At 51.7% G+C, this 12,968-nt stretch overlaps 5 protein-coding genes across 5 annotated transcripts; 2 read left to right on the top strand and 3 right to left on the bottom strand.

Moving 5' to 3' along the window:
* Positions 1-1,969: 1,969 nt before the first annotated feature.
* Positions 1,970-4,303, bottom strand: J4E82_006519 (uncharacterized protein; the record flags this gene model as incomplete). The annotated part of the gene is made up of 3 exons (XM_051732775.1): positions 1,970-3,663; positions 3,708-4,146; positions 4,298-4,303. The coding sequence occupies 3 exons, from the start codon at positions 4,301-4,303 to the stop codon at positions 1,970-1,972; spliced, it is 2,139 nt and encodes a 712-aa protein (XP_051587544.1).
* Positions 4,304-4,624: 321 nt separating this feature from the next.
* Positions 4,625-5,322, bottom strand: J4E82_006518 (uncharacterized protein; the record flags this gene model as incomplete). Its single annotated transcript, XM_051732774.1, has 3 exons — positions 4,625-5,071; positions 5,119-5,176; positions 5,267-5,322. 3 exons carry the CDS (start codon positions 5,320-5,322, stop codon positions 4,625-4,627), a joined length of 561 nt encoding a protein of 186 aa, XP_051587543.1.
* Positions 5,323-5,632: 310 nt separating this feature from the next.
* Positions 5,633-8,225, top strand: J4E82_006517 (uncharacterized protein; the record flags this gene model as incomplete). Its single annotated transcript, XM_051732773.1, has 3 exons — positions 5,633-6,481; positions 7,922-8,105; positions 8,161-8,225. The coding sequence occupies 3 exons, from the start codon at positions 5,633-5,635 to the stop codon at positions 8,223-8,225; spliced, it is 1,098 nt and encodes a 365-aa protein (XP_051587542.1).
* A 551-nt stretch (positions 8,226-8,776) lies between these two features.
* Positions 8,777-9,605, top strand: J4E82_006516 (uncharacterized protein; the record flags this gene model as incomplete). The annotated part of the gene is made up of 2 exons (XM_051732772.1): positions 8,777-8,955; positions 9,026-9,605. 2 exons carry the CDS (start codon positions 8,777-8,779, stop codon positions 9,603-9,605), a joined length of 759 nt encoding a protein of 252 aa, XP_051587541.1.
* A 101-nt stretch (positions 9,606-9,706) lies between these two features.
* On the bottom strand, positions 9,707-11,794 carry J4E82_006515 (uncharacterized protein; the record flags this gene model as incomplete). The annotated part of the gene is made up of 1 exon (XM_051732771.1): positions 9,707-11,794. One exon carries the CDS (start codon positions 11,792-11,794, stop codon positions 9,707-9,709), a length of 2,088 nt encoding a protein of 695 aa, XP_051587540.1.
* Positions 11,795-12,968: the final 1,174 nt, after the last annotated feature.

Here is a 12,968-nt window from a genome sequence, read left to right as displayed (position 1 = left end):
AGTCCTAGATTGCAGCCCGCTGTGTCGACTACGGGTATATTTCGCCGTGGCAATCCTTCTAGCTCCTGAGCCAACGCCTCAGATGCGACCCGTTAGCGCGCTATGCACCAGCCACGCCGCGCAAGGCTCAAACAATCGGCAGCACTACGAAGCCACGGCATGTAAGATACGAGAAGCAGAACGGGAACGCACATGGCACGCTAGCAGGATCAGCACTAGAGGGCCGGGAAGAACACTTCCACGCGAATGATAAACGAGGGAGTTGCTCAGGTCGGCTCCACACCATCTCTAGTTCCATTGAACCGGAAAGGGCGTTGTGCCTCACTCATGCAGTCTCATGCACTGTCGAGACATCGTCTGACCTGGCCTTGGGCTTTGATCTCTCTTCCTTTACCGCTACTCATCAGAAGCGCGCTTGTCGGGCCTCAGCATCGACACTACATCCCGCGTCGAACAAAGAACCGAATACGACGAACCATGGGAGTAAATCTGACATGCGGCAAGCCAGCCAAGATGGACCCCCGTGTCATGGTATGTCTTTGCGTTTTCTCCGAACTATACAATCGGACCCTGAACATCTTCTACGCCCATCCTGTACATTGTCCATAACCCTTCCGGAGCTCTATGCGCAGTCTTACTTTGCTCCACCCGCCTCACATACCATAATCCATCCTAATGACGCCTACCAAGACGCCCGGGCAGCAAAGCAGACCCTATTTTCCAACGAACCAAACCTCAGGGGAAACGCTTTGATCCATACAAAGATAGCGGTGTGTAACCGGATACAACTCCGCACTCTCAACTTGCATAATCCACATTCTCTCGTGACGAGGAGGGCGCTTACCATCACAAACGGTCCGATCTTGGGGCGTCTCCAAGGAAAGGAAAACCGAGAAAATTGCTTTTCATGCATTTTCGTGCATTTGTTGCAATCTAAATCCATCAACTTGGCCGACCGGACAGCAATCTATCCAGATTCCGATCTGGATGTGGAAGGCGTGCCGACCCCTCCTAATTCGCCGCTCTATTTTTCTTTTTTTCTTTTCGCCTTATCATGTGCATGTGAAAAGATTATATTGCTTGCTGGGCACGAATAGAGAATAGATCTGTTTGTAGTCGAATGCAGGGTAACGAATACCATGTCCATATGTAAGACGATGGGAAGCCACATGGGTAATGCCTGTGCGTCGTTTCTGCAAGATGCCGGTGAGACCAGTGGTGCGGAAGGGGCAGGAGTTGTCGGCCTAAAGTTTACTCACTCTTTGACTCCCAGACCCTGGACGTTATGAGGTCAGAATGGTACGATGTTTACCATAAGACGGGCGGACGTCGGTGTTCTGGGCGTATGCGCCATTACGCGGATTTTACGCGGATATTTTATCTTTTGAGAGATCATGTAAAGGGTCATACCGTGACAGGGTGTCAAGCCTGGGTTTAGTGGCGGGGGCGGAGATTAAGCTTTTGGAAATGGACGGCGATTAGGCACCTGGAATAGGAAGTTGGAGTGGGTAAACGTCATGTGATGGATCGGCTGGCGAACGTTGGCCCGCTGTAGAGTGATGCAATGATGAGTTTTTTGAGTAAGTGTATATACCTATGCGCTTAAATCCGACGCGAAGACCTTCTCTGGACATAACACTTGGTTTCTACCGAACGTTCGTTTTCTAGTGTATTATGTCGCCATATAAGCAATGAGAGGAGTGATTGTGACAGAGCATTTTTACATCCGTAACAGATAGCAGACCCAGAAGAGAAACATGTTAGGTAACATATATTGCCACGCACAGACCTGAGGCAAGAAGTGAACGGATTTTGTATTTTCTGTCTGTCTTGGCTTTGTTACGTGACTAGCTAAAGCAAAACATAAGCCCGCTCCTTCCGGTAGGTCGTACATGAACAGGTTCTCACAACGTGAGTGTGAAACGGCATAGTGACGTTTTCCTTTTCGTCCAGGAGCGATCCTAAACCTTCATTCAGTGTCGCTCGATACGTAGATGATCTCATCATCTTGACCTGGAATGCTAGGTTCGCGACGTCGCCTATTGCTCCTGCTGCCCGAAGCTATGCTCCTGTCAGAGAAGTCATTGATGCCGTTCAGTACTCCATCAGAAAGGTTCATAGACGGAAACGCATTCTCAATGCGTCGCTGTTGTGCATGGTTCCCACCCCTCTGTTCCAGCAGAGCGTCCAGTTCCGAGAGATCATCTTCCGCTCCGATGAGGCCGTTATCAAAGGCGTCGAGGGTCTTAGCTATGATCTGGTACATAGCCTGTGCCATTATAGGAGGGAATGCATTGCCAATCTGTTTTGTAGCATCGCTCTTAGTGCCTGTGAACTCATACACATATGGGAAGCTCTGGAAGAGGGAGAGTTCGCGTGGTGTGAACGCACGTTCGCCAGACGGATGAGTCGCGGTAGTACCACCAGTAGTGATGCAGCCTTTAAGGAATGTGTGTGGGTCGTAGGCTGGCCTAGGGTTGGTGTACAGTTTTGGCTGGTGGTATGGGTCGTTCATAGCGCGTGGTCCCTGGCGAGTGATATGCGTAAGGGCTTCGTCGATGTACACGAAAGGCTTGAGGCCACTTCCTGGAGGGCCATGGCTGGGTTTTGGAAATGGAGGTAAAGGTGTTCCTCGTCTTGCAGCAATGATCAGCAGACGTTTCCGTTTTTGCACAAGACCGTGTTGCGATAGATCCTGGACTTTATAGCGGACATCGTATCCGGCCTGACCGATGTCATATAGTAGCATGAGAAAGTTGCGCTTGTGCTGCTCGTGAGTGGCGAGGCCAAATGTCTGCTCGAGGGTTGCAATCCGAGGCTTCACCTTCTTCAGGATAGGACCAACAGTGTATATTGCTTCGTAGTTGGCTTGATCGTTAGGGCCGTCAGTGGTATGCGCAGGGCTCCAGTAGCAACATGGGGGCGATAGATGAAGGACGTCAACCCTCCAATTTTCTTTGCTAATACCCTCTGGCGGGAAGTCGTGAGCGTTCATCTTTAATGAATACGCACCAGGATGGTTAAGGCTGTATGAATCCAGTGCGCGTTCATCATTATCAAGTCCCCACTGGACATAATAGCCCGCCTGGGCAGCGCCTTGGGACGCACCTCCAGCTCCGCAGAACACGTCCCCAAATGTTAGCTGACCCTGCTTTAGCAGATTTGCAATCTTACGCTTTGGGGGCTTATCTTCGAGGATTTCAAAGTCGGGAGAGTCGTCACGAGTACGTCGCTTCCGTACAGATGAATCTTTGCTAACAAGAACGCAGTCGTCATCTTCTACAGAGATAGGTGTCTCTCGCGAGTAGCCAGGATCTGGGATGCAGTCTTCCGACTTGTCGGCCTCATGGGTGTGTAGATGACGCACGATGCCACCATAAGGCTTGTTTCTGCCTCTGCTGATGTAGAGTACGTTAACGACACGACATGTCAGCCGACTCTCGTGGAAGATCTGCCGCTTAATTTCGTCATCACTCATACCACTTGGGTACGCAGTATTGCCGTCTGTTCGGAAGCTCATAAACGGGTAAGGCTTGTTCGTGAGTGTGCACTCGCGTAAACGGACCACCTCTTCAATCTTCACATCTTCCATGCCGGCGACAAGAGGCGAACGGCTATCATCTTCATCGACGCGTAGCACCATTCCAAGTTCGTTGAGTTTCCCTATCAGGTCAGTAGGCGTCTAATCCTCTATTAATTGCACTTACAGTCAAAAATCTGGCCTAGGTATTTAGTGCGCCGCAGTCGATAGCCTCTCAGTCGGACTTCATCTGTCTGCATGTTCATAATGATGGTCTTGATGCGGAGGAAGTCGCCGCTGTGCATAGCTTCTAGTTCTTGTTCTGAATGGTCCCTGAGCTCTACCGTGTCACCAGGTCTAACGATGATGCCCTTGGCCATCTTGAACCTCTGTATCGTGATATCCGGGAGAGAAATATCACCGTAAGATGCAAGCTTCTGTGTTGTTCTTTGTCGATTTTTAGAGGCCGTATGAGCTCGGGTGGCGTTTGTGACAATCTCATAGTCGGACTCATCCTCTGAGTAGTTGAGGAGCGCGATGTCACTATCGCTACTGTTCCAACTCTCATTGTCATCGACAGCGTTCCCACGGCGGTAGGACATAGTGGAGACAATTTTGTAGATCGGCTGTGTAGAAACTGAGTAGTGTGTAAGAAGGCCTGTAGAGTGTTGGATTGTGTGAGAAGGGACTTGCGAGATGAGGACGCGAAGTTACTGCAACGATTAGGCGCCTAAATGTGTTCCCACATTGAGACGCGCGGTGAAAGTGAGTGAGAACAGCCATTACAGATCAGTGGTGAAGCAGTAGTACTAAGCAAAAAACTGCAAAATTAGGCGCGTAAGACAGGTGCTGAGGGAGAAAAATATGAGGAGTAGTCGGTAGAAATAGACGTGGCTTGTGGTGGCAGGAGCAAGGCGGTAAGAGTACCCCGCCCAGTCCCAAGGGGTTGGTATAATTGCGGTGTGCGTAGCAAGGCGCAAGGTACGGTAATAGACAAAGTAAGGATTCGAAGATAAGAAATGCCGCAGGATGCTATATCCTACCAAACCCAACTATACAAGGGCGCCTTCCCCCCGCCCCAAAAGGTCGATTGCTCGGCATAACTCATCGGATGGTCTTTTGTACAAACTCCTTCTCCAGCCGGCCTACCTCGTGCTTGAAGGTCTCGACCTCTTTCCAGCAATCCAGCGGTCGTCGGTCGTGGGTCCTCAGACATGAGACGACAGCCTCCTTTGCCTTTGTGACGTCGGCATCGGCCTGTTCCAGCTTCTTCCTCTGCTCCAACTTGGCCTTGAGCTGCTCAATCTCCTTGGTGACACTGTCCCTGCTCATGTCCTTTTGTCGTTGCTTCTCGGCGAGGGTTGAACTGCTGGATGTCGCATCTTGGATCTTCTCAACCAGGGAGGGCTCATCCGACTGTTGGCTCTCTCCGGAGAGGGTTTCGCTGAACTTGGAGAAGTTCTGCGTCTCTTGCTCGCGCAGCTTCTCGAGCTCGGCGGTTAGGCGTTCCTGGTATTGGAGTTCCTGCTGTCTCGATCGCGCCGAGTCTGTCTACGCTGTGTTAGCCGCAATTCGCCCATGTGAGCCATGGAACCTACGAAAGTGTTCTTCTGCAGCGATCCGACGAGTTCGTTGGAGAAGCTGTAGGGGTGATCTCTGCGCGCAAATTATCAGCATACGACGTCACTTGCTCGCTGCATCTCGTGGGAGGGGCTAGAGCCATTGACGGCGGGGACTGCGACGTACGAGGAGAAGACATGCTGCTTGACCTCTGACGAGGGTTTCGAGTTCTCGGCGCCCATGGTTGCGGTGGTGGGACTGGGGATATTTAGGGCGATGATGCTGTTTCCTGCGAGGAAGTCGGAGCTGACGGCTTGGCCGACGAAAGCACGCTAAGAACCATCCCTGTAAACCATGTCGAGGCGCGTCAGTACCAGAAAGTTTCCCCTCGGGTTTGTGTTTGTCCAGTGTAAACAACTCTGCTTGGCAATTCACAGACTATCGCGAGGACAGAAGCCGAGCGACTCGTTGGTCTCGCAGTCACACCATTAGATTATTATCATTCCAAACTGCCTACGTCACAACAACCCACTCGACCCCCCTCCTCTTGCGATGCAGTCTTCACTGAACAATTGGCTGAAGAAGCCAAGTCAGGACAGCCAACCTGGACAACCCCCAAATGCTCCTCCAATTGTGTCGCCAAGGACGAACCGACCGCCACCTCCCCCAAAGTCAGTTTCAGCGCCTACGCGCGTGCCCTCCAACACAACGCCTACGCCCTCAGCAATGGAGAACTGGAATGACATACCTGACGACTTCCTCCAAGCCCCCTCAAGACCGCGGTCCAAGAAAAGCCCTCGTCCGTCTCGAGCAGTCACGCCTGCCATCTCGCGCATACCTTCGCCCATTTCCCTCTCCCCTCAGCAACCCGCCATTCCGCACCTCTTCGCCCTACGTCCTCTGCCGCCCAACGTCCAACTCGTACCCCTTTCCGAAGACTTGCTGCCATCATTCAAGCGCTTGAATACCCTCACTCTCCCTATATCCTATCCGGAGACCTTCTACAAAGAGACTATGACGGAGCCACACCATGGCATTACCCTTGTGGCAGTGTGGCACTCTTCGCCTACCAATGCCAGCTCGACATCGCCTGCAGAGAAGCCAAACCTCGTTGGTGCCGTTCGATGTCGCATACTGCCTTCCTCGCAATTATACATTTCTACCATTGGTGTCCTGGCTCCCTACCGCACCCACGGCATTGCCATGCATCTTCTACAGGCTGTAGTGAAGAAGGCCGTCGAGCTTCATAGTGTGCGCTGTGTCACGGCGCACGTGTGGGAGGCCAACGAGGAAGGCATGGAGTGGTACAAGAAGCGGAACTTCGAGATACTCGAGAAAGAAGAGGGCTATTATAGAAAGCTGAGGCCGCAGGGTGCTTTCCTTGTCAGGAAATGGATTGGCGTTGGTGACCTTCTGGGCAATGGTACCCTTCAGCAGAATGGGGCAGGCAGTGAATGATTTGGACAAGACCCTTTTGCCCTGGACACGGACCATCATTCATCCTCACCGATGTGCGTGTAAGCGCACTGCTAATGTCATTTGCCTAGAACAAGCTTAAACAGTGTATACCCACGGTCTGGCCCAGTGTGTAATGCATCGCTTGCTTGCCTTACATTCACCTGCCCCCGGGTCACGGTACGATGCCGCGATCATCCGCGGCGTCACTCGGATTCCTCGTAACCTGTTCCGACTACCAGTCTCACTGCTTGTATCGAACAATCTAAGCTTGCGCGATCTGGAAAGTCGCACAAGTCATGGTCAGCTTGAGTGGCATCTGAGTCTGGTGGTCGGACAAGGGTCGACTGGGTATCAATTTGCGGCTAAAACACATCCCCGTCTATAAGAGTCGTCGTGAACAAGAATAGTATCAAAACCAGTCGCGAACCTTCTCGGAACGCAACCGAGCTTCAACTCGTGGCCGAGACTAGGTTCAGTCGAAATATGGGTATAGCCGCGCATCGTGGGCAGCCTTATTCGAGAAGCAGTCTACAATACACAACACCAAACACGGGCGTATACCCAGGTGAACCTGTTTTTTCATTTTGCCAGCCTTCGCCAAATGTGTCGTTCTGAGTGCTTTGCCTTCTCTGACTGACTGACTAACCATACAAGCTCTCGGTAGGCTCTACATTGCCTGTACCATCATTATGGCACACAAACTCGCTAGCCACAATATAGGCGAATGCACGAGCAGATTGAGATGGCCTCGTATTTTACCTTGGCCCCAGTTAGACTGCTGTCTACACTGGAGCCGCGGGTATCTAGAACTGTAGCCATGAAGCAATTGTTGAGCCTGGTGGTGACTTCCTTAGACTAGCAGCAAAGGTCTGTGGCTATAAGATGCTTTCCATGGCCCACGAGGCCGAATTCCACAGCTAGCTCAGCATTTCCGTTCACTGAAGCATTATTATCTGTCCATCACCATGCAGCTTACTATACTTGCGCTTCTAGCGACAAGCCTCTCGACAGTGTGCCTTGCAGTATGTATCTCGCCGTTAAGCTAGACATCTTGTACTGATTTACCAACAGGCGCCGGCCAACAATCATGTCGCCCTCGAACCACGCCAGACCTACATAATAACTTGTACCAAGGGTGGATGCACCGATAACATCAGCCGCACTACGCCGGGTGTTCCAGAGCCAACAACAAGCAAGATCACAACTACAACCACCAAGAAACCTGAACCGCCCAAGACGAGCACGAAGCCGGAGCCGACCACAACGAAGAAGCCAGAGCCGCCCAAATCAAGCAAGAAACCAGAGACAACTCCAACGCCCACAAAGGCTAGTCACATACTGATCCGACATGATTTTGTTTTTGACTTCTTCTGACACACTTAGACCACTATCAAAACAACGACAAAATCGACGGTAAAGCCCACCAAGACCACCACTGAAGAGGTTGGCCCGAGCAGCACCAGATGCCCTGTCCCTCTCTACTACAAATGTGGAGGCTGGGATGGTGGTGTTCCTTGGGCTGGTTGCACAGTATGTGTCAAGGGAGCAACCTGTGTGGTTCAGAATGGTATGTGGAGATTGCTACGGCCCACGTCCTATGTTATGAAGCTGATCTTCGATAGAATGGTACTCCCAGTGTGTAGCAGACGACAGCCTTTTGAACGAGAGCCCTGTAGAGGAAGAGTAATACGGGTAGCTTTCGCACACTTAGTTCAACGAGCATCGTGTAAATCCAAGCATCTATATCTGCCCGGGCATCTTCAGACTGGTTTCATTGTCAGTTCAGACACTTTGCGCTCTGCTTCTACTGTAGCAACAACTGCTCCTTTCCTCCGCATAGATGATGGCACTCGGTGTTTCACGAACCTGATCTCTCACCCATGTTTCCCGAACAAGGTGATTACCAACGCTTACTTTGCGCGTCGAAGCATGACAAGGCGCACGAAGCGGACATGGTGGGGTAGCTTGAACACGTCCCTGGCACGCCCCACCATGCTAATCAATTCCCATACGAACGTCATACATACGGACTGAGCTCCGCTAGCTGCCGCGCACCTGTCGCGCATACTTCAACTAACACTTTCCCTGTAGTTTATCTTCTTCAAACCTCTCTCAATATCTTCTTCTAAACGCGCATCATCTCTGAACCGTCAATTGACCCGATCCCTTCGCGTCGCCTCGCGTTGTTCCCATCTTCCTTTCCCAGCAACTGCGATAGCAAGTCTCTTGATAAACATAATGCCCGACCCACGAGTCTTCATAATCCGCCACGGCGAAACAGAATGGTCACTCAACGGACGCCACACAGGAGTCTCGGACATACCGCTTACAGAAAACGGCGAGAAGCGTGTAAAATCCACAGGCAAAGCGCTTGTAGGCGACGACAGATTGATTGTACCAAGCAACCTAGCACACATGTACGTTCTCGATTCCAGCCAGAAATATTTTTAAACCAAAGACCCCACGGCTGACATTGATACTCAACAGCTACGTTTCTCCCCGCACACGCGCCCAACGCACTCTTGAGCTCCTCAACCTAGGCTGCAAAGAACGCTATCCCTGGCACGACTCCTCCAAACCGCACACACCAGATATCCGCACGAACGCCAAAATAGAGGTAACAGAGGCAGTCAGAGAGTGGGACTACGGCGCCTACGAAGGCCGCGTCACTTCGGAAATCAAGAAGGATCGTGAAAGCCGCGGGTTAGGCGCAGACTGGGATATCTGGAAGGACGGTTGCGAAGACGGTGAGAGCCCGGAGGATGTCACGGAGAGGTTGGACAAGCTGATCAAGGAGTTGAGGGAGAAGTACCACAAGGGCAAATTTGGCAAAGATGGAAAACCTAATGATGTGTTGATTGTGGCGCATGGTCATATTCTGAGAGCTTTTGCGGCTAGGTGGGTGGGCAAGAAGTTGGAGGAGAATCCTAGTTTGATTCTAGAGGCGGGTGGTGTGGGAACACTGAGTTATGAACATCATAGTCTCGAGGAACCGGCGATATTGCTGGGTGGTGCTTTCGTGGTTGATGTTGTGGAGAAGGAACAGGAAGAGCAGCAGAAGAGCTAGATCACAGGTCACAATTCATATCAATCGGCAGGTATGTGTGTTTAGTTCGTTGCTTTCGTTATCGTAATCCTGTTTATCCTTCTTCGCATTTGCGGACCTCATCAAGCTCCCACAACAGCAGCTCTTGGCATGGTGGCCTGGTAGTCCAGACTCTTCTGTTTAGCAATCCGGGCGAGCTGCTCCCTGTTTTTGAGTGCCCAAAGACCAAACTCACGTACTGCAAAGGCGTTCATGAGGCTATCCCGACCATATTCTGGGTCACTCCTAAGACTAATCTCAGAATAAGTCTTGCACAGACTATCCAATGCTAGCTGCGCCTTACTGAGCGGACCCTGAGCAGCTTTCTCAACGACCTTGGCGATATCAACAGCACGTCCGTGGACCATGCGCAGGGAATCGAGATCCGAGCGCAGATTGTGGCCGACCACGATAGTCTCCTTGTCGATGAATTTGTGTAGTGCGTTCCGTGCTGCCATCCAGCCCTTGAAGACCTTGTATCCAGACTTTCGAGCTGCTTCCATATCCCTCCAGCTGAACAAGCCGGTGACCGCGGAGCGCCAATCCAAGACTTCAGCGTGCGGATCTGTGCAGACGAGGTGATTCATGAGGATTCGGCAGGTGGCAAGGTCGACAGCTGCGATTTTCACAATCTCCTGAAAGCCGCCCTTAAGCACAACTTTACTGCATGAGATGGCGACAACATCCAAAGCAGGCTTTGATGGGTTACGAGCGGGAGAGGGCTCAAAGTCGCTAAACGGATACTCGGTGTTGTAGTCGTCCTTGAAGGCCTTTGGAGCCGGTACGTATTCGCCTTGTAGAATCTTCGGGAGATGGCACATGGTATCGAACATGGCAACGACTTCATGCTGTTTTGCGACACCAACACGAGTCCAGTCAATCCCGCAGACGTTCATCTTACCATCGTGTTGAATGAAGATGTCGGACTGGATTAGAAGCCGCAGGATCTTCGCTTGGACTTGTTTGGCTTGATCTAGCTCGGCAACACCGCTCATGATCGTACTGCTGGGTAGTTGGATTGGCTGAGTAGGTGGCATATGATGTTGTATTGGCATAGGACGAGCGAAGGTTAGGGGCTGCGAGGGTACTTGCTGCGTCGTACGATGTTTGGAAGGTGTCATTTGGGGTGCTGGAGGTGCCATACGAGACGCCGAAGGAGCACCACGAGGAGCGGAAGGTGACGCGCGTGGGGCAGGGCGACCTCGCTGACCACGACCTCGAGATGACGCGGAAGAAGGTTGCAGTAGTAGGCCTTCTTGCCTCATCTGCTCCCTCACGGCTCGACCGACCGCATTCAGTGCCTGACCACCAATACCATGGGCATCAGTCTTGTGTTGATTAAGGCCAGCTTCCGACCTAAATACCCTACCGCAGCCTTCGAAATTGCACGCGAAGCTACTCAAGTCATTGATTGGAGCAGACAAGGTGGACGAGGAAGATTGGGCGCGAGGTGCGGGTGCTGCTGTAGGGGCCTGGCGTTGCTGCGGACTAGCTCTTACGTGGTTTGTGATTGTCCGTGTATTGCTACCTGGTTTAGTGGCTTTCAGTACTTGGCGGTGCTTCTTGGACGACGAGATGGGCGTGCAGCCTAGCATATGGTTGTTGTAGTGACCTCTCGAGTGGAACACACGCTTGCAATCGTGGCATTTTACTCCGTCGTCGCTGTCAACAGTATCAGCTTCTGATGATGATGATGCGTTGGGGTCCTTACAGAAGGGTACGACTGGCGATCCGTCTTTGGGTCTGTCCAGGTCAACATAACCCCGGGCAGCTTCGGGAGATGTGGTGGAGTGCTTTGGGGCAGTGTGCCTCCAATCGGCACAGTCAGAGGCGACGTTGCTGCGGTGGGCATTGTGTTGTTTCTGGTTGTTGAAGGTCTTCTGGCACCGACTGCAGGTGACTGCCATTTCGGATTCTTCTGTGAGGGGCTCCAAGTCTTCGTTTCGCGGGTTTGGGCGAGCTGTCTGTGGATCTCCGTGGCTACTCTGGATTCGATGAAGCTCTAGGGCGTGGGAGTCATCGAAATTCCACCCACAAGTGGCGCAAATGAGCTTCTTATTGCTTGTGTCGCTGTGATTGGCAGTGTGCTGGCGGAGATCAGCTTTGATGGTGAAGGATTGCTCGCAGATCGCGCAGTGATATGGTGGCTTGCCGCCTCCCCGGCGTGTCATCGCTGGTGAGATAGCAACCGGAAGTTACCCTGTCTGTTGCAAGTGAGGTGAGTCGTCTTTTTAGCCTCTGTTTGCGGGGTCAAATACTGTTAGGAAAGCGCGACGGGCACGGACTTTGATTGTTACGGTACTACGTGGGCTACTGGAAGCTTCTGCGACTCACCTTCATCTCAGCAGTGCCTCGCTATTTGTACAGTCTAGCCTACGTAAGTGAGTGAGCAGCTAATTCTATGTCTTGCCTAGAGCCCAATTTGGACGTTCAGTCTACTTCCCTGGTTCCAGGTGTGGTTGAAATAGGCCGAGTCGATGCACGATCCTAAGAGCCTTTGCGATATGTTGTGGCTCAAATTTGTTGGACGATATTTGGGCGTGAGAGTTGCCGTATCCTGTCAGTCAAGAGCAGCGTACAAGGAACATATGTGAGATGAGCGCCTCTTGGTGCCATTGAGGTCTTCTCCTCAGTGTTTTGAGTATGCTGTCGCATGTCCATATGACTTCCTAGACTGACATGGTAGTTTACAGCTGCTCTATCGCAATCAAGTACTCATGCTACGCATAGCTTCGATAAACTAGCAATACTCAAGGGTATTCCTAGTACTCATGAGTCTTCATGACCAGGTGTACCTGGGTAGTGAGTACCTTTAGGGTGCTTGATGTCTGGAATGCAGATGAAGACTTTTGTGCTTCGGCATATGGTAGGTAGCTGGGGAGATGTCAAGCAGCAGCAGCAGCAGCAGCAGCAATAAGGGACACAATCCTAAAGATTGAAGTATTGGTGAGTGACCCCATCAGATGCTCATAGTCTTCGCCAAGAAATGCCTCGCAATGCCTAAGATCCTACCTATCCGCATGCATGACAATGCATACGTCGTACTTGCACCCAAGCGTTCAGCCTTCTGAACAGCATAATACAAGATCCATTCCTTCAAAGTGCACTGGCCACTCTGTCCCGTCATCGCCAGATGTCGGAAGCGCCACGAACCCCCCAACATTTTAGTCTCCGCTTATCGTAAAATAAACAAGAACGGCATCTCGCGATGCGACCTTAGATGACTCGTCTGCGCCACGAGATGACGCATTCGAGATTCACGGCACATTTTGGAGCTTTATTGAAGATCGAGCCTCTTTGTTGATGCTTTGACAGCAGCGCTCGCCCCAGTGGAAGCTCTGGTAG

This window comes from Alternaria postmessia (assembly GCF_024291825.1).
Source record: "Alternaria postmessia strain BMP 2775 chromosome Unknown scaffold_38, whole genome shotgun sequence".
NCBI classification, from domain to species: domain Eukaryota; kingdom Fungi; phylum Ascomycota; class Dothideomycetes; order Pleosporales; family Pleosporaceae; genus Alternaria; species Alternaria postmessia.
Note: the sequence above shows the minus strand (reverse complement) of the source record. Positions and strands in the feature narration are given on the sequence as shown.